This window comes from Rhinopithecus bieti, unplaced genomic scaffold (genome assembly GCF_001698545.2).
Source record: "Rhinopithecus bieti isolate Rb0 unplaced genomic scaffold, ASM169854v2 scaffold_29855, whole genome shotgun sequence".
Taxonomy (NCBI): domain Eukaryota; kingdom Metazoa; phylum Chordata; class Mammalia; order Primates; family Cercopithecidae; genus Rhinopithecus; species Rhinopithecus bieti.
The window spans coordinates 590,196-616,489 of NW_016813109.1; the positions used below are offsets into that span (position 1 = coordinate 590,196).

General features: G+C 43.7%; 1 protein-coding gene across 9 annotated transcripts in view; it reads left to right on the forward strand.

Annotated features, from left to right (window-relative positions):
* TACC1 (transforming acidic coiled-coil containing protein 1) overlaps window positions 1–6,783 on the forward strand; it is a 126,793-nt gene extending 120,010 nt beyond the window's left edge. For 7 of the 9 annotated variants that reach the window (XM_017847664.1, XM_017847661.1, XM_017847665.1 and 4 more), the window contains 2 exons: window positions 444–564; window positions 1,701–6,734. In XM_017847664.1, the coding sequence (XP_017703153.1) occupies window positions 444–564; window positions 1,701–1,769 (190 nt within the window). In that variant the 3' untranslated portion in view covers window positions 1,770–6,734. Of the gene's footprint in view, window positions 1–443; window positions 565–1,700 lie in introns of all 9 variants that reach the window. The other 2 variants (XM_017847658.1, XM_017847667.1) reach the window with 1 other exon arrangement.
* Window positions 6,784–26,294: the final 19,511 nt, after the last annotated feature.

A 26,294-nucleotide genomic window follows, 5' to 3' on the forward strand; every position in this document is an offset into this window, starting at 1 on the left:
AGGCTTTAGCATCCTTTCATCAGTTTACTGGCTGTTCATCAACTGACATTTATGGTTTTTAAGAATGTCTTTCACTTCTCATTAATAAACTCATTCCCTGTAGGCCCGTGTCTCACAGATGTCAGTGGTTAGTATCCCGACTCTAGCTGTGATCGTCTCCAAAATTATCCAGTCCGCTTTTGTACTGGGCTAAAAAAAAAAAAATCTAAGACTGTTGTAGAAATCATTTGCTGTGAGATACAAATTTTGAAGTTGTCTGTAAATTGAATTTTTATAAATTAAAATGAGATTATTTAGGTCACCGATTTTTGTTTTTTCTTTTGTCATGCAGTCAATTCTTTGGGGGCTGTGCCTCCCAGATGTCAGTGGTTAGTATCCTGGCTTTGACTAGTGGCTAATCATGTGCTTTTTGTCTCTGTATTCCACCCAAACACCATAAACAGAGCCAATGAGGAGATTGCTCAGGTTCGAACAAAAGCAAAGGCTGAGAGTGCAGCTCTCCATGCTGGACTCCGGAAAGAGCAGATGAAGGTGGAGTCCCTGGAAAGGGCCCTACAGCAGAAGGTACAGAAAGGGGCCTGATCTGGGTGGCCACAGAGACGTTTGGTTTTCCTCCTCAGCAGTGACTCGCTTATGACAGATCTGGGTGAAAGAGGCCTTGGCTTTCTGCTCAGACACTTCAGTCCATCTCCTTTCTGAACTGATCCAGGTGGAAACAAACAAGTCAAACCATTAAATTTACAAGCACATCATGTGGAAATCATCCATAGGCAGGGTGCAGAGAGAAAGTTGCATTTTAACTGAAGTTCAGAACACCTTCCTAGTTGGGGTCTTGAGACTGCCTTTCTTTCTTTCTTTTTGTTTTTATGCAATATATTAATATGAAGCCATCTCCCCCTTCATTGCTTTGGATCAGTGGTTTGCAGTTGGGGGCAGTTTTGCCCTCCAGGGGGTGTTAGGTGTTAGGTAATGTGTGGAGATATATTTGTTTGGTTGTCACCACTGGGAGATGCTACTGATATAAAGTGCAGGAAGCCAGGGATGCTGTTAAACATCCTGCAATGCACAGGACAGCCCCTAAGAATACACTCACCCATCCGAAAACATCAGCAGTGCTGCTTTGAGAAACTGCTATAGATCAGTGAAAACCAGGACTAGCAACAATCCCTGTTTCTCACTAAGCAATTTTTAGCTTTCCATTTTTATATGTCTCTGGTGTATTTTCCTTACTGCATTTCCAATTATGTACTCATACCTGTGCCATCCATTCATCAAGAGCAGGAGTTTTTATCACAGGGTCTGATAGCCCCTAGAACGGTGCTCCCTAGGAGATTCAGACTCCAGCATCCCTGGAGATACTAATGGATTGAGTGAGACCCAGATACTTATGTTTTTGACAAGTACCCCAGATAATTCCTCTGATAATAAGAGAATTGGGGAACTAAGAGATTCATGGACAAGTTTCAGAGGGCTGGTGACTGTCTTCACCCTTTACTCAATTTAAGCATGATTTTATGAGTACATTGTTCTTGAGATGTGTAGCCTTTTTTTCTTTAAAGCATCTCTGATGTAGAAAAGTTAAAAATCACTGAATTGGGATGTCTAGGGTAAGGTATATCCAGACTTGGGACTAGTTAACTCTGTTTGCCTTTATTTCAGAATACAAAGTGGCCTGCGTAATTGTGTCTTTTGTCTTTCAGAACCAAGAAATTGAAGAACTGACAAAAATCTGTGATGAGCTGATTGCAAAGCTGGGAAAGGCTGACTGAGACTCCCCCTGTTAGCTCAACAGATCTGCATTTGGCTGCTTCTCTTGTGACCACAATTATCTTGCCTTATCCAGGAATAATTGCCCCTTTGCAGAGAAAAAAAAAAAAACTTAAAAAAAGCACATGTCTACTGCTGCCTGTCCCGCTTTGCTGCCAATGCAACAGCCCTGGAAGAAACCCTAGAGGGTTGCGTAGTCTAGAAAGGAGTGTGACCTGACAGTGCTGGAGCCTTCCAGTTCCCCATATGAAGGTTCCATTAGGCTGCTGAGTTTGGGTTTGTGATTTCTTTATGTTTAGTTTGTTTTAAAGTCATCTTTACTTTCCCAAATGTGTTAAATTTGTAGCTCCTCTTTGGGTTCTTCTCCACCACCTGTCTGATTTTTTTTGTGATCTATTTAATCTTTTAATTTTTTAATATCAGTGGTTTTATTTAAGGAGACAATTTGGCCTATTGTTACTTCCAGTTTATAATCAAGAAGGGGCTCTGGGTCCCCTTTTATTACACACACTCTCACACACATACATGTATATTTATAGATGCTGCTGCTCTTTTCCCTGAAGCATAGTTAAGTAAGAACTTGTCTACAGAAGGAGATATTTCCTTGGATGTGAGACCCTATTTTGGAATAGAGTCCTGACTCAGAACACCAACTTAAGAATTTGGGGGACTAAAGATATGAAGACCACAGTCTTGGGTTTTCATGTCTGCAGAAGACTATTTGCCATGACATTTTGTTGCCCTGGTATTTGGACACGCCTCAGCTTTAATGGGTGTGGCCCCTTTAGGGTTAGTCCTCAGACTGATGGTAGTGTCTCCTTTCTGCATGAACGACAATATGGGAGTCCTTCCAAGCTAGGGTTTGGCAAATCTGCCCTAGAGTCATTTACTCTCCTCTGCCTCCATTTGTTGATACAAAATCAACATTTAGTCTTCATTATCTTTTTTTTTTTTGAGACAGAGTTTTGATCTATTTTAAATATGTGAAGAAAATCTACTTGTAAAAGGCTCAGATCTTAATTAAAAGGTAGCACCGTTACCAATTATAAGGCGAAGAAATGTTTTTTTCCCATTGTTCTTCAGATGTTGAAAAGAAAGCAAAAATTACCTTCTAACTTAAGACAGAATTTTAACAAAATGAGCAGTAAAAGTCACGTGAACCACTCCAAAATCAGTGTGCATTTTGCATATTTTAAACAAAGACAGCTTGAATACTGAGAAGAGGAGTGCAAGAAGAAGGTCTGTACTAACAAAGCCAAATTCCTCAAGCTCTTACTGGACTCAGTTCAGAGTGGTGGGCCATTAACCCCAACATGGAATTTTTCCATATAAATCTCAATGAATTCCCTTTCATTTGAATAGGCAAACCCAAATCCATGCAAGTGTTTTAAAGCACTCTCCTGTCTTAATCTTACACCCTGAAAGTCTTCATGGTGATGTGCACTATATTCAGTATATATATGTTTTCCTATTTCTCTTGTAAAACTGTTGCATGATCCAACTTCAACAATGAATTGTGCCTAGTGGAGAACCTCTAGATCTTAAAAAATGAATTTTTCTTTAGCAGTGTATTACTCACATGGGTGCAATCTTTAGCCCCAGGGAGGTCAATAATGTCTTTTAAAGCCAGAAGTCACATTTTACCAATATGCATTTATCGTAATTGGTGCTTAGGCTGTATTTTCAAGCCTATTGTCTTAACATTTTGTATAAAAAAGAACAACAGAAATTATGTGTCGTTTGAGAAGTGGCTTGACAATCATTTGGGCTTTGAAAGCAGTCACTTGTGGTGTAATATGAATGCTGTCCTAGTGGTCATAGTACCAAGGGCATGTGTCTCCCCTTGGTCTAACTGATTTCCTCTTTAGTCCTCTGCTGCTAAAGAAGTTAATTTTGCATTTTGCAGAAATGTTGATTGCTAAATCTTTTTGCTGCTGTGTTTTGGTGTTTTCATGTTTACTTGTTTTATATTGATCTGTTTTAAGTATGAAAGGCTTATAGTGGCCTCCACTGTAAATCCACAGTCATCTTTTTAAGCTTATTGTGTTTAAGAAAGTAGCTATGTGTTAAACAGAGGTGACGGCAGTCCTTCCCTAGCACACTGGTGGAAGAGACCCCTTAAGAACCTGACCCCAGTGAATGAAGCTGATGCACAGGGAGACAGGGAGCACCAAAGGACCCTCGTTAAGTGATACTTGCCCTGGCCTCTTAGCCATGACCATTATAAGGAAATATCCCCCATTCTAACTTAACAGATGTCGCCTCTCCAAAGAGAATTAAAATGTAGCTTGTACAGATCAAGAGAATATACTGGGCAGAATGAAGTATGTTTGTTTATTTTTCTTTAAAATAAAAAAGGGTTTTGGAACTCTGGAGAGTAAGAATATAGTATAGAGTTTGCCTCAACACATGTGAGGGCCAAATAACGTGCTAGCTAGGCAATAATAAACCCTGTTACAGAAGAGAAAAAGGGCCGGGCACAGTGGCTTATTCCCGTAATCCCAACACTGCGGAAGGCCGAGGCAGGAGGATCGCCTGAGTCCAGGAGTTTGAGACCTACCTAGGCAACATGGCGAAACCTTGTCTCTACCAAAAATATAAAAATTAGCTGGGCATGGTGGCATGTGCCTGTGGTCCCAGCTCCTTGGGAGGCTGAGGTGGGAGGATCACTTGAGCATGGGAGGTCAGGGCTGCAGTGAACCATGATCATGCCACTGCACTCCATCTTGGGTGACAGCAAGATCTTGTCTCAATAAAACAACAAGAAAAAAAAAAAAAGAAAAGAAAAAACAAACCAGAAGTGAAAAAGGAAAGTAGAAGGCAGCTGTTGGCCTATATGGTGGTTTGGGAATATTAGGTGATCCTGTTGAGATTCTGGATCCAGAGCAATTTCTTTAGCTTTTGACTTTGCCAAAGTGTAGATAGCCTTTATCCAGCAGTATTTTAATTGGGGAATGCAACGTAAGGCCGACTGAACAGTTCCCCCCGTGGCTGCCCGGATAGTCACAGTCAAGGTTAGAGAAGTCTCCTTCCAGCCAGTGACCTACCCAAACCTTTTGTTCTGTAAAACTGCTCTGGAAATACCGGGAAGCCCAGTTTCTCACGTAGTTTCTAGCTTCTTCGACTCAGCCCAAATTAGGAAGTACAGAAGCACATGATGTTGAAAAACCTAGGATTTGGCAGCCTACCAGAATGGTATGGAATCTGAGGGAAGATTTATGTTTCGTTTTGGAGGACAGCTCAAGTTGAATTTTCTTTCTAGCCAGTTACCCTTTCAACCTACCCATACTTTGTACAGCTCTCACACAAATACTTAAGATATTTATTAGACAGCCCTGAATTTGCTCTAATTATAAACAGGGAGAGTAAGCTGCCCCCAAATGTTCCTGGCTGGGTAAAAGCAGCTGGAGTGAAGCACTCATTTTCCATAAAGGTAACAAAGGGTTCAGTGGTCACTCTAAGCTCAAAAGGGTTTTTTAAGAGCAAGCATTGGTTAAGTCTGTGTATACTGATTGGAAGTGATTCAGCACATTCTTTTTTAGTGGAGTAAAATTTCTGAAGCCCCCTTTTAACTTCCTTTTGGTTTTTCATTATAACTGGTAGCCATCTCATGAACTGTCTCTGACTGTTGTCTCTGCCGTCATGTGATGGTGAGCTTGCTCTCTGACTTGCATTTCTGACTTTATCCTGTTGTTGGGAAGATAGAAACAAGGTTTTGAAAGATTACATGATTCAAGTGAGGGATTTTAAAGTAAAGATGTGTATATTCTGAAGAATCTAAAAGATAACAGATTATTATTATTTGCTTATGAAAGAACAATATAGTCTGGGAATCCCAGAATGTCAAGCCAAAGGTCTAAGAAGTCTTATCTTCTTCAAATATTTTAGTAAAGAAGTATTTCAAGGAGATATCTGCCCAGAAAGGTTTGACTAGCCTCCAGATTCCAGTTATTTTTAAAAAGCAATTTACCACTAAATCCTCGAGTCTCCATAGAGTAACAGTAAAGAAACTAATATAACAGACTCTCCTCTCAAAGGATCTCCTCTGGAAGAGAGTATCAGCGGCAGCATTCTCCAGGGAAGACCCATCCCCTAGTGCCAGAGCTTGCATCCTGGAGACTAAAGATTGCACTTTTCGTAGTTTTTCGTCCAAATGCAATCCCATTTCTGTGCCTCTTAGCATGCAGTTAGATTTGGACAAACAAGATTCCTAAGGAATGACTTTATTAACTATAATATGGTTACAGCTATTATATAAATATATATTCTGGTTATAGTTCTAATATGGAGATGTTGCGTGCAATGCTGGCCTGTGGCGGTCTGTGTAATGCTTTAACTTGTATGGAGGAGGCCAGACTCAGAGCTGAGATGTGGCCTGAACCTTCCCTGTATCGATCCTTTAGAACTGTCAAAATGCCACTTTCTCCCCCTCTGCCTTTTAGTGGTATCTGAAATATACTCAAAACAGTAATTTCCTGGTCACATCATTAACTGCTAATTCTGTATTTATAAAGAATTTTCAGATGGACATATACAAATCTGAACTCAAACCATCCCCAGTCTAGATACAGGGCAGCGTGTAGGTGACCACACCAGAGCCTCAGCCTTGGTCCTTCTCAGCCATCGGGATAGGAACCAGGCATTTCTTTTAAATCTCAGAGGTAGCAGTAAACTTTTTAGTATTGCTGTTAGCAAGTGTGTGTTTGCCAATAGATATCCATTATACTAATGTGCCAAGTAAATGTTCATTGCACATCTGCTTCCACTGTGTCCCCACGGGTGCCATGAAGTGTGTGAGGAACCCCTCATCTGGAGGGATGAGCGCTGCATTGACTACTGCTATCAGGATTGTGTTGTGTGGAATATTCATCTACATAAATTTTATATGCACAGTAATTTCCCTTTTTATATGTCAAGTAACTATTTGTAAAAGTTATACTCACAAATTATTATAATGATTACTAATATATTTTTTCCATGTTTCATTGCCTGAATAAAAACTGTTTACCACTGTTAGATTTGGGAGTGTGTGTGTGTGTGTGTGTGGTGTTGGTACTTTTCCTGGTTATAAGTTATCCCTGAATGTGAAAATTTGTGGCAGCCCTGCTTTTATGAGCCTCATATTTCAACCTAAAAATAGGAAAGATCACATTTTCTCTACACTCATTTTATGCATGTGGTTGGGTGTGTAACTAAAAACAAAACAAACTTTGGAATTCGGATACTGCCATGTAGATGTCATGCCTTTGCATCTGTGCAAACAAAGTTTTTAGCTGGGTGCTTCTTGGTTTTGCTTAGAGACTGGTTGTCTGCCCTGGCATTTTTCAAGTCACCCCAAGCTTTCTGACTCGAAGGACCTGGGGTAAGGCAGAACTATGTAAATAGTGCAGAGCAAAGAGTTGCTGTGTTTTGTTTCTTCTAGGTTCAATGCAGTACCAGGAATAACTTTTTAAATACTAGCTAAGCCAGCTGTCCGCTTTAAAGGGACAGAAGATGGGGCAGGAAATTTTGTGGGTTGTATTACAGGAAAAGACAAATTAAGAGGATAGTTAAGGCTTCGTTTTACAACTAGCTGGAGATCCACTTAGGAAAATCAGAGAACTATCACTTCTCTTGCTGTTTGCCACATCTTCAGACAGTGCAGCCTCTACAGTCCTCAAAAGGCATATTTCTCTCTCCTGCGCTCCTGAATCACCAGGAGAGAATCTTCTAAAAAGTCTGTGATGGAGATTGCCATTTGCAGAATGTGAAACAGTAGAAATCTGTTTCTGAGAATTACTGAGAAGAATAAGATGGAAATTAACCTTGCTACTCTCACAGAATTGTATTCTTAGATAATTTAAGACCACCAATGTTTTTCATACTTTTACAAATAGGGGATCATGGGGCCTGCTTCATGGAATTTGTTACGGATGAAAATGAATATATGTGAACTTGGTCATGACAAAAAATGACTTTCTTGCTGTGGCCAATGGTGAAAGCATGAAAAACCCTGATCTAGCCAACTGAAGTCCTTTTACAATGGAAACAGGCCCAGTGGGAGAAGCAATGAAGCCAAGATCCCATGACTTGTTTGTGAGTAAACATTGTTGCCCTCGCTCAAATGAGGGAAAAAAAATTAATTGCCACTTAGTTCTTTTCAAGCTCTTGAAATCCAAGTCCTAGGTTTGGGTAGTATTTGTATCATTTTCCAAGTTTGTAGGCACTTAAGGACCAATGAAAGCCAAATACCTTTTTCTCAACATTTATTAATTAATTCATTCATTCATTTATTTGCAGAGTTTAAAGTGAAACACGAAAAGTTTGAGGGACAGTTAGCCAAAGAAATTGTTTTTATGTTTTATTGAAACAGCATTTAAATATAAATAATAGGGTAATGAAAATGATTCTTCTGGAGAAGAAAGCCATCCCTAGGTTACATTTTTTGAAAGAAAAAATGTAGTTGTGAGTTGTTGGTTGGTTATTATCTAAGTGAGTTATTGCCTGAGAGTGGAGAGAGAGTGGTGCTTACGATCTATCAGATAAATCTAACCCAAACAGGCCTGTATTTTCTGCTGGTGTTTTTTTGTTTGTTTGTTTGTTTGTTTTTGAGACGGAGTCTCACTCTGCTGCCCAGGCTCAAGTGCAGTGGCGTGATTTCAGCTCACTACAACCTTCACCTCCCAGGTTCAAGTGATTCTCCTGCCCAGCCTCCCAAGTAACTAGGATTATAGGCGCATGCCACTATGCCCTGCTAATTTTTGTATTTTAGCAGAGACGGGGTTTCACCATGTTGGCCAGCCTAGTCTCAAACTCCTAACTTCAGATGATCCCCCCGCCTCGGCCTCCCAAATTGCTGGGATTACAGGCGTGAGCCATCGCCCCCAGCCCTATTTTCTGCATTTCTGAGAATTAACAAAGTGTGCCAAGTTAAGATGTGCAAACTCCTAATCACAAACATTCAACTGTGAGACGTTATATAGACCAAGAAGACTTTTGTTTCAGACATCAAAAATGACGGCACAATTAGCTAATTGGGTGCATTCAGGCATAATCACAATATCTTACTAAAATATTAAGGAGTCCAGATAGCGTCTCTTGGATGTGCAATGATGAACGTACCTTCTATTTCACTGTAAGACTGGCACTCTAATTTGTCTTTTATGTAGTCCGTACTTTTCTAGATACATGTTTTTTTCTTTCTCCCTTTCAGTTGACTTGTATAACATCATGAATTTTCAGCACAAATGCCATGTGTAAAATGTGATTCAGTAAAGCATGGTGATTCACGCCTGTAATCCCGGCACTCTGGGAGGCTGAGGAGGGTGGTGGATTGCTTGAGCTCAGGATTTTGAGACCAGACTCTAACATGGCAAAAACCTGTCTCTACAAAACACACAAAAATTAGCTGGGCGTGGTGGTGCACACCTGTAGTCCCAGCTGCTCGGGAGGCTGAGGTGGGAGGATTGCCTGAGCCAGAGGTCGAGGCTCCAGTGAGCCGTGATTGCACCCCTGCACTCCAGCCTGGGTGCCAGAGCAAGACCCTATCTCAAAAAAAAATTTTTTTACATTAAAAAAATTTTTAATAAGCAAAATATGATTTTACTTCCTACGTCAACTTTCAGTGCAAATGAGTATGAGTGGTCACAGGAGGGTTCCATTCCCAAAGGCTTATTCTCTGTAGGGCCATGTCTTTCAAACTGCAGGTCAAAACCCATTTTAGAGGTTATGAATTAGAACAGAAGAGTGAACGTTTGTTGTAAAAGCAAATAGTGAAGGTGTGCTGTTTCATGAGATTTTATTACACTTACATGATATCATATATGGGTAATGAGTTGTAATTTTAAACATCTTGGTTTGGGGGCCTAAAAGTTAAAAAAAGCAAGTTTAAAAAAGCATAAAAGCCACTAACTTTAGGTCATGGGGAGACAGTTTTTGGATCAGTCAAGGATTTTATGGGAGTAAAAACAATGATTGCAATCTCCATTTGTTAAAAGTAAGTTACAGAGTTAAAACATTTAGTAACCCACAACCACAGTTTATGGCAACTTGAAGAAGAAATCAAAACTTCAGGACGGGAACATGAAGCTCTGTTCAGAAAACACGACCTAAAAATTCCTTTCTAATCCTCAATTGAGATGGAAAGAAGAAAAGAGAACTTTGGAACGGGCATACGTAAAGAATAAAAACCTGTAGACCTAACAAGCCCTCTAGAAAATAAAGTCTACTAAAAAGTAAGAACGTGGCTCAAGCCTGTAATCCCAGCACTTTGGGAGGCCGAGACGGGCGGATCACGAGGTCAGGAGATCGAGACCATCCTGGCTAACATGGTGAAACCCCGTCTCTACTAAAATACAAAAAACTAGCCGGGCGAGGTGGCGGGCGCCTGTAGTCCCAGCTACTTGGGAGGCTGAGGCAGGAGAATGGCGTGAACCTGGGAGGCGGAGCTTGCAGTGAGCCGAGATTGCGCCACTGCACTCCAGTCTGGGCGACAGAGCGAGACTCCGCCTCAAAAAAAAAATAAATAAATAAACGTAAAATTCTTCCTTCCTTCTGCCGTCCCCAACATAAACATCCTCCTTGAGGCAGCAGAGGGCGGGCTACTCAGGTTCAGAGACACATTTCTGTTTTGCTGTCACTGCCAAAAACTAACCCGATTCTCAACTGAAAAAATTAAACCTCCTCTGTTAGAAGTAAGAATTCTCCTTGATTACAACTTCTTAGACTTAACTTTCTTTGCACAGTTCAATTCTAAATTACAATTGTTCCTATCAGCTGTAAACAATATCTTTCATTTAAATCTTAACTAGATGTTGGTGTCTGTTCTTCCGATGCCACACTTCAACTGAGTAACTGCAAGGCAATGAATACGTGTGTATGAAGTAAGTGACCAAGTCATGAGGTTCCACATATTTTCAGAAATGTGATCAGATTTGAAGTTGAATGTGAGGGTTTGAGTTAAGGAAATAAGCTTAAGGAGACAAGATCATTCACCACAACGTCCACAGGCAGAAATCAGATACAAATCAGAGAAGGCCAGAGGTGTGATAAAATAGTTGGTTAATTGGGGCCTGGCACAGTGACTCATGCCTGGAATCCCAGCACTTTGGGAGGCTAAAGCGGGCAGATCACAAGGTCAAGAAATCGAGACCATACTGGCCAACATGGTGAAATCCCGTCTCTACTAAAAATACAAAAACTAGCCTGATGTGGTGGCATATGCCTGTAAACCCAGCTACTCGGGAGGCTGAGGCAGGAGAATCATTGAACCCAGGAGGCTGAGGTTGCAGTGAGCCGAGATCGCCGCACTGCACTCCAGCCTGGTGACAGAGCAAGACTCCATCTCAAAAAAAAAAAAAATATATATATATATATATAAGTTGGTCAATTGGGATGTTTGTGAAAATTTCTCCCCTAAACATTTAAAAATTTATTTTGGAAATCAATTTAAGATTGCAGAAAAGTTGCAAAGATTCTCTAAACTGTTCCTTCCTTTCATGGCCTAAGCTCTCTACTTCCCCCCTCCTGGTTCTTTCCTTTCTTTTTTTTTTTTTTTTTTTTTTTTTTAGACAGGGTCGTTTCTCTGTCACACAGGCTGGAGTGCAGTGGTGCAATTATACCTCACTGCAGCCTTGACCTCCTGGGCTCAAGTGAGCCTTCCCCCTCACCCTCCTGAGTAACTGGGACTACAGGTGCATGCCATTGCACCTGCCTTTTTTTTTTTTTAATTGTAGAGATAGGGTCTTAATATGTTGCCCAGGGTGGTCTTGAACTCCACGGCCTAGCCCGGGCTCAAGTGATCCACTCACCTTGGCCTCCCAAAGTGCTGGGATTACAGGTGTGAGCCGCCGCACTCGGCCTCTTCCTTATTTTGTATCCTGCTGGTGTTTGGATATTAATTGGGCATTTGCCATGTGCTGAGTCCTGGGTAGGCGCTGATGGGAGAAAGCTATCTTTCCCCCTGCGCACGTCTCCTTATACAAGCATGATTATGAGGAAAGGCTATGAACTCCTCAGCCCTACTTTAGAAACAAGCATTACTGTAGTTATAGCAAAGTGGTGGTATCATGGACCATCTCTTTTCCAATAAGATACAGTTAATATATTTTTAAAGCTGTAAAAGGTCAAATCAATATTTGATAATTTGCCATAGACGAAAACAAGGCCGCTTTCCTTTTCCTCCCTGCATCTTCTGTACAAAGAGCTTGGGTCAAGTTGAGAAGAGAGCTGGGTTTGAAACCTTGGCCTGTGACCTGGGGCCCTGGGACCGTCACTCTCATGCTGTGGACCTCTTTCCTCACCAGTATATCTATAAAATACCAGAACTTTGGGCCAGGTACAGTGGCTCACGCCTGTAGTCCCAGCACTTTGGGAGGCCGAGGCGGGTGGATCAGCTGAGGAGTGTGAGACCAACCTGGCCAATGTGGTGAAACCCTGTCTCTACTAAAAATACAAAAAGTTAGTTGGGTGTGGTGACAGGCACCTGTAATCCCAGCTACTTGGGAAGCTGAGGCAGGAGAATCGCTTGAACCTGGGAGGCGGAGGTTGTGAAGAGCTGAGATGGTGCCATTGCTCTCCAGCCTGAGCAACAAGAGCAAAACTCCATCTCAGAAAAAAAAAAAAAAAAAAAACAGAACTTTGGACTAACTCTATGTTCTTAAACTGCATGTGTTTAGGTGTTCTAACATTTTATATTTGTCTTTAAAACTTGGAGCTCTTTTCCAACCTCTTCTTGGGTTTCCTTCTTATTCCAGAGACATTCTCCTGACACAGCTGTTCTCCTAGTTTATTTGGTTATAATCCTGCATTGAGAAATGCTACTTTTTATGGAATTCCTGTTTGAAAGTCCACTATCTAAATTTGCCTGAGCCCTAAATGAAATCAGATCATAGGCCCCCCCACCAAAAAAAAAAAAATGGAATTATGAACTCCTAAGCAAAAATATAGCTGTACCTTTGTGTGTGTAACTTTAGTAACTCGGTGTTCAAGCACACATGATCCTCAGGGAGGAGAGGGCTCACTTGGCTGGAGGCAAGTGCTTTTGTTCTGTTTGGGAGACAATATGAGGGAAGGGGAGGGAGGCGTGGGTACCAGGAGGCAAAGTAGGCAGCATCTGTAGATTCCAGTTGGGCCTATTTCAATTGTGTAGGTGGATCAAATGCTGGGCCTATTTGTGCTTTTGGACAGGGATCTGCCATTTTCCTAATGCTGGAAAATGTCTAATTCTGGTCTATAAAATTGACCAATGCCAGTATAATATAATTCAACATTTTCCTAGCTTGTTTAGAAGAGGCATGTTGCAATGTGACTTTGATCACATTTTTTGATCAGCAGATCTAGATTTATCTATAATTCTGTTTTGTTCTAAGAAGGACTTAAGGCAGTTTGCAGGCAGGGTACAGAACCATCGATGTCGCTTAAGATTGTCAGTTAAGAGTGATGATGACAAAGGACTCAATTGATGCAGCTGGGTCCAGTCACTTCCACCCCACCCACATGACAGGCATGGCCAAGACAGCCATCATCTTGTCATTCCTGCAAATGGAATCTTCCTGAAATGATTAGCAAGTCACTTTCCTAAAATGAGAATGACTTTTACATTTTAATTTGTTTGTTTGTTTATTTTTTTAGAGACAGGGCCTCACTCTGTAGCCCAGGCTGGAGTGCAGTGACACAATCATAGCTTAGTGTAATCTTGAACTCCTGGGTTCAAGTGATTCTCCTGCCTCAGCCTCCCGAGTAGCTAGGACTACAGGCTCACACAACTTATTTTTAAATTCTTTCTAGAGACAGGGATCTCAAGGACAACTTTGCCCGTGCCCACTTCTACATGGTGACCGAGCACCTGGAAAAAAAAAAAGAGAGAGAGAGAGAGCATCTCACTACGGAGAGGCCCAAGCAATCCTCCTGCCTTGGCCTCTCCAAAGTGCTGGAATTATAGGCATGAGCCACTGCACCCAGCTGGCTTTTACATTTTTTAATGGTTGAGGAAAAAAAATCAAAACAAGAATGATATTTGATATCAGGTGAAAATTACATTAAATTTAAATTTTAGTGTCCATGCATAAGATCTGTTTATAACACAGCTACACACATTTGTTTACATACTGCCTGTGTCTGCTTTTGTACAACAGAATCAAGCAGTTGTAACAGAGGCCATATGGCCCACCAGGTGTATAATATTTACTATCTGGTCCTTTAAAAAATGGATTTGCCAGCCCCTGTTGTTTGTTTGTTTGTTTGTCTTTTAAAGGAAATCTCGCTCTGCTGCCCGGGCTGGAGTGGAGTGCAGTGGCACAATCTCAGCTCACTGCAACTTCCACCTCCTGGGTTCAAGCAATTCTCCTGCCTCAGTCTCCTGAATAGCTGGGATTACAGGAGCCCACCATCACACTCAGCTAATTTTTGTATTTTAGTAGAGACAAGATTTTGCCATGTTGACCAGGCTGGTCTCAAACTCCTGACAGCAAGTGATGGCCCTCCTCAGCCTCCCAAAGTCCTGGGATTACAGACATGAGCCATTCCTATTAGAGCCCAGCCCCCTGTTCTAATTTATTCATTATTCAACTGATTTATTGGCAGTGTACTATGTTCGTTGTGCTTGGGTTCTTGGTGCTTGATTACTGTTCTCAGTGCTGGAGTTAGAAAGGTCCTAACCTTAATGGACCTTACACTGTAGGTGACATCAAAAATTATATCATGGTGAGTTGAGTCCTATCCTGTAGATATTAACAAGAATCATTAACATGGACGTGCTTTCTAGGTGCCAAGCACTACTCTAAGGATTTCATATGCATGAATTTACTTAATCCTCACAATAACTCTGCAGTCTTCAAGGAATCTTTAGAAGAGGATACAACCATGACTTTCATACAGATACACAAAATCAACCCATGTCAAAGATTTTATTAAGCTCATTAGTTAATCAGGGAACCAGGAAATGTTATACCTGGTTCAAAGAAGAACTAAAAATAAAATATATAGAAAACAAGGAATTGCGAAATAAATGTATACACAGATGAAAAATGGTTCTATCCTCAAGGCCCTTATCATTCTATCGGAGGCAATCCATTTGCATTTCTATGGATAACTGGCATTTACAGAGTTGTGCAAGAGCTCAAAGACTTAATAAAAGACGGAGATTCTGGGTGCGGTGGCTCAGGCCTGTAATCCCAGAATTCTGGGAGGCTGAAGCGGGAAGATTACTTGAGGTCAGGAGTTTGAGACTAGCCTGGGTGACATAAGGAGACCCCATGTCTACAGAAAATAAAAAAAGACAGAGATAACACAGGTAAGCAAATTTAAGCACCCACTAAGCTTTTCTTGCCTATTTCAGTCTTTCTCAGTTTTTTTCTGACAGAAGCCAGGACTACGGTATGTCCGTACAGTGTATTTGTATAGACTGAAGATGTCCTTGATGACACTACAGGCAGACCTCCCTTTACTGCACTGCACTTTATTGTGCTTTGCAGAGACTGTATTTTTTACAAAATGTGGCAAGCCTGCATCGAGTGAGTCCACCGTGAGTCCACCGCCGCCGTTTTCCCAAGAGCATGTGCCCACTTTGCGTCCCTCTGTTACATTTTGGGAATTGTTACAATATTTCAAACATTCTCATTATTATGATATGTGTTATGGTGATCTGCGATCAGTGCTCTTTGATGTTAGTATTGTCTTTGTTTTGGGGTGCCACAATCCACATCCACATAAGATGGTGAACTTAATAAATGAATAAATGTTGTGTGTGGTCAGACTTCTCCACCAACCAGCATTCCCCCATCTCTCTCCCTCTCCTTGGGCCTCTCTATTCCTTGAGACACAACAATATTGACATTAATAACGCTACCATGTCCTCTAAGTAAAGTGAAAGGAAATGTGTCATATGTCTGTCTCTTACTTTAAATCAAAAGCGAGAAATGACTGAACTTAGGAAGACATGTTGAAAGCCAAGACAGGCTGAAACCGAGGCTTCCTGGCCAAACAGCTATGAGTGAATGCAAAGACGTTTCTGAAGGAGTTTGAGACCAGACTGGGCAACATAGGGAAATCCCATCTCCAAAAAAAAAAAAAACAGGCCGGGTGCAGTGGCTCACGCCTGTAATCCCAGCACTTTGGGAGGCCAAGGCGGGAGGATCACTAGGTCAGGAGATCGAGAGCATCCTTGCCAACATGGTGAGACCCCATCTCTACTAAAATCCAAAAAAAAAAAAAAAAAATTAGCCAGGCGTGGTGGCAGGCGCCTGCAGTCCCAGCTACTCGGGAGGCTGAGGTAGGAGAACCGCTTGAATCCAGGAGGCAGAGGTTGCAGTGAGCTGAGATTGTGCCACTGCACTCCAGCCTGGTGACAGAGCGAGACTCTTGTCTCAAAAATAATAATAAAATAAAAATTAATTTAAAAATGAAAATAAGCTATTTCACTTCTAGCTTTACCTATTTCTAACAACAACAACAAACAAAACCACATTTCTTCCTCTTATGCAGAGAAGTTAAATGATTCTTCCATGTGATCTTTTTCAGGCTTTGTTTTCACTCCCATCTTTTAATACCTAAATGCCTCTTCGAGATAATTTCGTAAACAAAAACAATGCTCTTCTTTAGAGAAATTCCTGCAGAGGACTCTTTAAACACATTTTTAACACTGAAAGATGACCTTGCATTCACTCTAATTTATATTTTCAAAACCACTTTCAAACTTTGGTTCCCTGAGTGTCAATTAGTAATAAATTATCTGCAGTACACTCCCGAGTCATTGAGAAGCACTCGTCTAATTGTCCAGTTTTGCACATGTGGTAGATTACAGATTGATTTCAAGGTTCCGCAGTACTGTTTCTGTACTTGTCTCCTTACAGCCAGAGCATCTGACAAAGGGTTTGTTGCATGTAATAGACAAAAAAGATACTGTCTGCTGTACCTCTTTTCTAGGACTTCGTGTTGTAGAACTGCTCCGGAATTAGTGAAGTGTTTCTTCGCTGTCCTCCACAGCACTGGTTTACAACATTTGCCAGATAATGTTGGCCAAGTTATGATTTGATAGGGAACAAAACCCAGGAGGAACCATGATTCCACCCCACATCTAAATGCTTGGAACGGAACGCTTTGTTTCCTAAACATCTGAAGTTATCAGATCAACCTTCTTGCCTCTTCTTTTGTTTTCTTTGCAAAAGTGAGATCCTAAAGGGCCACAGCTGCTATAGGACCTCAAGTGACCACGTCAGCTAATTCCTCAAATTAGTGCCTCTGTTTTTAATGGTGCAGAAAGATCCAAGCTCAGAAAATCAAGGAAGAGAATTGGCACCGGGAACTTGCCTCCGCAGTGTTGCAAGAAGAGAGCTGAAGTCAGGACTGGACTGAGCAACTTGACACGCCCAAGTAGTGAAGGAGTTTAGGACCTGCCACCCCAAAATACGCTGCCTTGGCATATTAATTATTTTGGGCTAAATGCACTTCAAAAAGAGCAGATGCGCTGGGTGCAGTGGCTCACGCCTGTAATCCCAACAATTTGGGAGGCTGAGGCGGGTGGATCACTTGAGGTCAGGAGTTCAAGAAGAGCCTGGCCAACATGATGAAATCCCGTCTTGACTAAAAATACAAAAATTAGGCGTGGTGACTCATGCCTGTAATCCCAGCTACTTGGGAGACTGAGGTAGGAGAATCACTTGAACCTGGGAGGCAGAGGTTGCAGTGAGCCGAGATTGCACCACTGCACTCCAGCCTGGGTGACAGAGGGAGACTCCGTCTCAAAACAAAAAACAAAAAAATCAACAACCAAAAAACCCAGCAGGTGCAAGAAGGACTCTGATCTCCCCTTTTCCTCCTAAAAGCAGGAGATGGAACTCCCCCATGAGAGATGCCCTCCCTAAAGTAGGAGGAAACCAGCATTCTTATCACTAGAGATGAGGAGTCAAAACCGAGAGAAAACTACAAACAAACTTTGTGACACTAGCCCTTATCTTTCTGGTTACTTTTCCACAATATACTACTCATCATTCAACTTAGTAGGGAAACCTTCAGCTCTCTGTATAAGCTGCTTCTCTGTGCCTTTATTTTTCTTGTGAGGGCTCCCATGCACATGTCAATCAATTGCATCAATCAAATCTGCGTGCTTTTCTCTTGTCGCTCTGCATGATATCAGTCCCAGCAGGAGACTCCAGGAGTAGGGAGGAAAATCTGACCTTCCCTCCAGTGTGGATGGAAGAAAATGTCGACCTGAAGCTCCAATCATGATACTGATGGGCCAAAGCAATGCCACTTTCTCCTGGCCAGAAGATATTATTGCCAAAGGGCAAGACCCTTAGAGATGATCCAGTACTGCTCTGTGAGTTTATGGATGCAAGATATTAATAGCAAAGTGACCATCCAAGGCCAGACAGTAACTTGGTGGCAGTGGTAGGATTATTACTTAGGGATTCTTGCCACGCAGCCACTTTACTTTTCTTGATGTATGTAAGAAAAATAAAGGAGGCTGAGGTGGGAGGATCACTTGAGTCGAGGAGTTTGAGGCCTGCCTGGGGAACCCAGGGAGACCCTTTCTCTACAACGAATACAGAAAGGGCACTTGAGTTCTTGGCGACAGAAGAGAACTTGATTGGCCTGCTTTTCTGACTGTGGCTGCCAGGCTCCTGTCAGCTGCTCAGTGAGAAAGCTGCTCTCGTCCTTGCTCAGCCTGGGTGCTGGTCCTCTACCCAACTCTGCACCCGTCTTGCTGGTCCCAAGTCCGCCTTGTCAGGGCTGCCTGGCTTCTCCGCGGATGGCACTAGGGCCAGACAGTGATGCCTCCGGATGAGCTTCCCCTCCCTGACTTCTGCAGGCTTTGTCCAGCCTAGTCGACCTCGCCTTGGCTACAGCCCAGGGAAGATTTGAGAAGTGGGAATTTCAGGAAGTCGGGGAAATCTTTTTTGGTTGGGGGACAGGGTCTCGCTCTGTTTCCCAGGCTGGAGTACAGTGGAACTATCACAGCTCACTGCAGTCCCCAGCACCCAGGCTTAAGCCATCCTCCTGCCTCAGCCTCCTGAGTAGCTGGGACCACAGGTATGTGGCACCACATGCAGCTAATGTTTTAATTTTTTGTAGAGACAGGGTCTTGCTATGTTGCCCAGGCTGGTATCGAACCCTTGGGCTCAAGCAATCTGCCCACCTTGGCCTCCTAAAGTGCTGGAATTACTGGCATGAACCACCATGCCTGCTCGGGGAAATCTTTTAACAGACAGTAGACTCAATTTGAATATGAGCTGTTGAGAAATGGGGAAGTTGGTGGTTGAGAGAGCATCGAGCTGGGGGTTTGTGAAGGGAACAGAATAGGAATCAGTCTGACTGGACACTTGAAAGAAGTTTCCTTAGAATATGAAAATAATTTTGCAGAGGAATGTTTACACAAAAAATGATCTAAAGAAAAAACAGCTTACACACCGGAATCAAAATGTCACTTGATTCCCAGAGGGAATGAGCTCAGAAGTTAAAAAGAGAGGGATCCTTTCCAACTATTAAATGTATTTTTAAAGGCCCTTTTGGGTTTAAATTGGTTCCCGGAAGAACACAGGCCCTTATCCCAGGGGAGGTATCTTTGCAGATGCAAACAGAAGGGCCCAGAAGCTCACCATTTAGAATGGGGGTGGCGGGGGCAGAGGGCAGAGGGTAGGGAGGGCAACCAGAAATACCCCATCAACGGTGGTTTCAGCCAATAAATTCAGCCAGATTTTAAGATCAAGCATTTGGAACTTGAGAACTTCCTACTAGGGCTGCTTTTGTTTATCCTACTTCCCTGGCTGTTGCAGTTCACAGGGAGTGGTATCACTGGAAGAACTTTGAAAGCAGGTCCAAATTTTCTAAGGCACAGCTTTCGGAATGGAAAACAGTTCTGCAAATTGGTTTGCAACAGTCATAAATAAACTGAGTGGGCAGTTTTAATAAGTGTGCTGCCTGAGCAGTGAAGGAAGTTGAAAATGCAACTGCCCAACTGCTAGCAGCTAGCTGGTCACTGCAAGAAAAGGGAAACAGGGTTCCCGATTCCCAGTCCGGTGCTTTTATTATAAACTTGATCCTATGGTCTAGAAGTCAACCTTGTAAGTAGAAAAATAGCTTCAGAAGTGAAGCTGACTTACATATGAAGTACAAAATAAGATGCCTCGTATTTCTAAGCACCACACAAAATCTGGACCTCTAAGCAACTTGTCACCATCTAAGGCCATCAAATGAAAAGGAAACAAGAAAGATGTTCCTACCTAGTTGAGGGGGAAGAAGGGGTTTGGGGGCCTGGGGCCTCAGGAGCTGACAGGTAGGCAACTCTTAAAGGTACTGTCATTTTGGGAAATTCTTACTTCCGTTTCTGCAAACCTCCAACTTCCTCCCCTTCCCCCAAGGCCCTATAGAGCATCCTTTGTTTACTCCTGGACACACTTTTGTCACTATGTCTTAAGACAGTGGTCCCCAACCTTTAGCGGTCTCCAACCTTTCTGGCACCAGCGACCAGTTTTGTGGAAGACAATTTTTCCATGGACCAGGGGAGGCAGAGTGGGGAAGGTTTCAGGATGCAACTGTTCCACCTCCGATCATCAGGCATTGGTTAGATTCTCATAAGCAGCGTGCAACCTAGATCCCTGGCACATGCGGTTCACAGTAAGGTTTGTGCTTCTATGAGATTCCAATGCTGATGCTGATCTGACAGGAGGGGGAGCTCAGGCAGTCATGTGACGCTCACTTGCGGGCTGCTCACCTCCTGCTGCGCAGCCTTGTTCCTAAGAGACCAGTCCATGGCTCAGGGGTTGGGGACCCCTGCTTTAGGACAACAGAAGCCAGGGGAGTTAATTTTACTGCAGGTGACTTAAAGAGAGCACTGGTCATCCCACCTACCCCCTCTCCATCCCTGCCTCTCATCTTTACCTGCAACCCACTCCTACGCAACTTTTTCGCCTGTTGTTTTGTGTCCAGGAGTCTCCCGAGTGTTAGAGGCATTTGAATCAGAGCAACTCTGTCTTGAATAGGGGCTGGATAAAATAAGGCTGAGACCTGCTGGGCTGCATTCCCAGGAGGTTAAGGCATTCTTAGTCACAGGATGAGATAGGAGGTCAGCACAAGATGCAGGTCATAAAGACCTTGCTGATAAAACAGGTTGCAGTAAAGAAGCTGGTCAAAACTCACCAAAATCAAGGTGGCCACAAGAGTGCCCTCTGGTCGTCCTCACTGTTATACTCCCACCAGTGCCATGACGGTTTACGAATGCCATGGCAACGTCAGGAAGTTACCCAATATGGTCTAAAAAGGGGAGGCATAAATAATCCACCCCTTGTTTAGCATGTAATCAATAAATAACCATAAAAATGGGCAACCAGCAACCCTAGGGGCTGCTTTGCCTATGGAGTAGCTATTCTTTTATTCCTCTACTTTCTTCATAAACTTGCTTTCACTTTGCTGTATGGACTTAGCTTGAATTCTTTCTTAAGAGAGATCCAAGAACCCTCTCTTGGGGCCTGGATCAGGACCCCTTTCCAGTAACACTAATAATGACTGAAGAAGTGTGTGGTCAGTCAGCACTGAGTCTTCAGCAGTCTCCATGTATCCAGCAAACCTTTACCAAGCTCCTTCTACAATCCCAGTGGCATGCTGAATATTAAGGATTCAGGAGACCCAGTCCCGGTTCCTCCACAGCACAGCATGGGAGTCTGAGAGCAAACCACCAATACCACCAATGCAACAACTCTGGTCACAAGGGTTTGTTGGGGTTCAAACTGTGGCCATGGCAGCCAGCAGAGGGGAGATAAGGGAGGTGTACTTTCCTTGGAGATATGGGGGTGGACAATCCTATGGGTAGGACGCGGGTGAGAAGGAACAGAAAAGACACTGTACATCCAGAAAAACCATGTGCAGAGGAAGGAGGCAAGAGAAGGCATGCTGGGATGTCAGGAGCAGCAGGAGGCAAGGTTGAAGAGCCACGCATAGGTCAAGCTGTGGAGGAACCGTGAGCCACTGTTACTGGGGGTGTCCTTGTTCTTGGAGTTCCCAAGATGGTGGTAGGCTGCTTCCAAGATGGCGGCAAGCCTCTTCTTCTCTGACCTGGGGTTCTTGGCCTCATGGATTCCAAGGAATGGAATCCTGGGCCATGCGGTGACTGTTATAGCTCTATTAGAAGCTGTGGGTCATGGAAGAGAACCATGGAACCCAGCAACTAGTGTTCAGCTCCATTAGGATGAACCCGGGCACTTAGGCGTGCAGGAACAATGGCGAGTCTTTAGCCCAATCCGGAGCGACAATGGGCGCCTCGCTGGATCAGCAGCACAGCAGACACCCTGCCAGATCTGGAGGGGTGAAAGTCAGCAGCGGGTCTGCCATGGCGGCAAACAGCAGTAGTGGACAGCAAGCAAAAGCTCAGCTCCAGCGGTAACAAACACGGACCAGAAGAGTGTGTAGTTGCAAGATTTAATAGAGTGAAAACAGAGCTCCCATAAAATGGGAGGGGACCCAAAGGGCGTTGCCATTCCTGGCTCGGATGCCTAGGTTTATATCCCGATCATTGTCCCACCCCTTGTGCTCTCAGGCGATAGATGATTGGCCATTTCTTTACCTCCGGGTTTTAGCCTAATTAGCATTTTAGTGAGCTCTCTTTACTACCTGATTGGTTGCGTGTGAGCTAAGTTGCAAGCCCCGTCTTTAAAGGTGGATGCGGTCACCTTCCCAGCTAGGCTTAGGGATTCTTAGTTGGCCTAGGAAATCCAGCTAGTCCTGTGTCTCACCATCACAGGCATCTGAGCAGGAGACTGGAATGATCCAGTTTCTGATTTAGAAAAATCACCTGGGGCCGGAGTGGGGAGAAGAGATGGGTGGGGAGGTGAGCAGAGATGGGTGGAGAGGTGGGCAGAGATGGGTGGAGAGGTGGGCAGAGATGGGTTGAGAGGTGAGCAGAGATGGGTGGACAGATGAGCTTGTAGATAGATTAGATCAGGATCCCCACGTGGTCTCTCGGCAACCTTTGTCCCACTTCCACAATCTCTAAGTTCTAGAGAAAGTGGGCCCTTGCTGAGATGGGGGCAGCAATCCTCTGAGAAGAATTCTCTGAGGGACCTCTCCATAGGTCTCTTTACACAGTTATGCGTCCATTTCCTGGACTTTTCTTAAGACCCCCAAATAAAGTTCCAGGTAGGAGAGCCTGAGACATTGCTAACACACCCTGGGGCAGCGGTTTTCAGATGGGGCCCCAGATCACTAGGAATAGCAGCATTGCATGAGAACTTTAACATCTCATCTTCTTGAAACCTACTTTATAGCTATTGAACCAGAAACTCTGGGGCCCAGCTACAGTGGGTTTTGTGTTTGCTTTTTTTTTTTAGAGACAGAGTCTCGCTCTGTTGCCCAGGCTGGAGTGCAGTTGTATGATCATGGCTCACTGTAGCCTCTAACTCTTGGGCTCAAATGATCCTCCTACCTCAGCTTCCCAAGTAGCTGGCACCACAGGGGCACCACCATACCCAGCATAGTGACAAGCTCTCATTTTACAGAGATGGGATCTCACTATGCTGCCCAGGCTGGTCTCAAATTCCTGGCCTTGAGTGATTCTCCCACCTCGGCCTCCCAAAGTGCTGAGATTATAGGCATGAGCCACTGTGCCCAGCCCCAGCTAGTGTTTTAACAAGTTCCAGGTGATTCTGATGCAAGGTTCAAGTTTGAGAACCACTACCTTATGATAGCACAAACTCAGATGAGCTATATGGAGAACTGATCACCAGGCTCCCAAGATCCTATTTTTGTTTTGTTTCTTTAAGAGAAAGAAAATCTTCAAGCCAGATCAAAGTCACCACCAAGCAACTTAGATGTCCCATGTGCAGGCTGGGTATGGTGGTTCAAGCCTGTAATCCTAGCACCTTGGGAGGCTGAGGAGGGCGGATTGCTTGAACCCAGGAGTTCAAGACCAGCCTGGGCAATATAGTGAAACCCCATCTCTACAAAAACTACAAAAATTAGCCAGGCCCAGTGGTGGTGCATGCCTGTAGCCTCAGCTACTTGGGAGGCTGACTTGGGAGGATCACTTGAACCCAGGAGGTGGAGGTTGCAGTGAACTGAGATCGTGCCACTGCACTCCAGCCTGGGCAACAGAGCAAGACCCTGTCTCAAAAAAAAAAAGAAAGGTTTTATTTGAGAGACATGGAATGATTATAATTATGATTTATTTGATAATCTAGCAAATGATTTTTAAAAACCTACTATTTGCACTGAACTTTCTGGGCAGAGGGAAGAAAGAAATAAAAAAGACACAAGGTTCCTTCCTCCAGTAGGATTCTGCCATCATCACATCATCAATCATCATCATCATTATCAATCATCATCATCAACATCATTATTATCATCAATCATCACCATCTTCAAAAAACATCTTTTAATGCTAATGATAGTCACTTATAAGAATCCACGTCTGAAAACCCACAAGGGATTTCTGAGAACTCATTTTGTACCCAGCTCTGTTCCCTAAGGCTTCTGCCCACAGCTGATTTGCTGTCTGGTTCAGTCAGAACTTGAACACAAGAAGAAATCAGTCACACAGGGCAGCAGATAATTGTGGGCTAAATGTTTCCAAGCTTAAGCAGGCCTTGTGGATTTGAGAGTCCTCTTCCAGCTTTATGCAGATGGCCTTCATTTTCACTCCTTGCCCGAAGCCCTGTATTTTTCTTTTCTTTTCTTTTCTTTTCTTTTTTTTTTAATTCAAATAGTGGCAATCATGTGCTACAAGATAAACAAGGTGATGCCCTTTGCATCTCCCTACTCTCGTGTCCATAGCAATTTCCCAGCCTATTTTTCAGAACCCCCCAAAGGAATTATTGGGCTGGCTGTGCACAGTGGCTCACACCTGTAATCCCAGCACTTTAGGAGGCTGAGGCAGGTGGACCACCTGAGGTGAGGAGTTCGAGACCAGCCTGGCCAACTTGGTGAAACCCCGTCTCTACTAAAAATACAAAATTAGCCAGGCATGGTGGCACATGCCTGCAATCCCAGCTACTTGGGAGGCTGAGGCAGGAGAATCGCTTGAACCTGGAAGGCAGAGGTTGCAGTGAGCCAAGATTGCACCATTGCACTCCAACTTGGGTGACAGGGCGAGACTCTGTCTCAAAAAATAAAAATAAAAGAACATAAAAGGGATTATTAGGCCTAGCAGATCCCAAATACTGCCAGAATGAGGCCAGAATTTCCCAGGATTGAGCTCCCACTCCCCACCCCGCAGGCATTGAGTCATGTGTCTTCAGGAGGGAGCATTTGGCTACACCTCTGGGGCTATCGAGGAAATCACGATGCCCAGTTGTCCACAGCTCTTAGGAATCTGAGCTTCTCCGGGTTTGTCCGTAGACATGGGGAGAGGAGTCTTTTGGTGCCCTGACTCTGAGAACTTTGACCTTTAATTGTGAAGTCCTGGGCCCCCATCATCTCTCTCCCAAAGGGAGTGTTTGAGGATATGGCAACCGCGGCATTAACAGATGATTCTAGGAAGAAGAGGAAAAGGCCTGTTCTATAAATAAATGTACTGTTCCTGAATGAGGCACTGTCCTCCTCCCTACTCCCACCCAATCACCCTTGTGACTCGTTCAGAGCAGAGCAGAGCAACCCCGAGCCAAGGATTAGTGCGATCACAAGGTCAACAATAGATACCCTCTCCATAAATACTCCTGGAGAGCTTTAGTCATTGACTAGGAGCCAGGAGTGGGGGAATAAGAAGAAGGGTAGGGAGAGAGCTGGAAGTCTGTAGGGCTAGCTTGAAACATCTACAGTTGCTTGTTTGTTTGTTTAAAGAAGCCCGACTTTCCTTCTGAATGTGAAAGTCTCTGGAGGGCGTGGAGAAGGGAGGGGACATGGGCTTCAAGGAAGGGACACTGGGAGAGATGGATGATCCCCAGAGAAGGACTCTTGTTTTTAGGGTGGTTAGCTTTATCCTCAGAGCACAGATCTGCCCCAAAATCTTTGTTAAAAGAAACCCAAGAGCTGGATGGCTGCAGTGGCTCATGCCTATAATCCCAGCACTTTGGGAGGCCAAGGCAGGTGGATCACCTGAGGTCAGGAGTTCGTGACCAGCCTGGCCAATATGGTGATACCTCGTCTCTACTAAAATACAAAATTAGTTAGGCGTGGTTGTGGGCACCTATAATCCCAGCTACTCAGAAGGCTGAGGCAGGAGAATGGCTTGAACCCAAGAAATGGAGGTTGTAGTGAGCCAAGATAGCACCACTTACACTCCAGCCTGGGTGACAGAGCAAGACTTCATCTCAAAAAAAAAAAAAAAAAAAAANAGGAAGGGACACTGGGAGAGATGGATGATCCCCAGAGAAGGACTCTTGTTTTTAGGGTGGTTAGCTTTATCCTCAGAGCACAGATCTGCCCCCAAAATCTTTGTTAAAAGAAACCCAAGAGCTGGATGGCTGCAGTGGCTCATGCCTATAATCCCAGCACTTTGGGAGGCCAAGGCAGGTGGATCACCTGAGGTCAGGAGTTCGTGACCAGCCTGGCCAATATGGTGATACCTCGTCTCTACTAAAATACAAAATTAGTTAGGCGTGGTTGTGGGCACCTATAATCCCAGC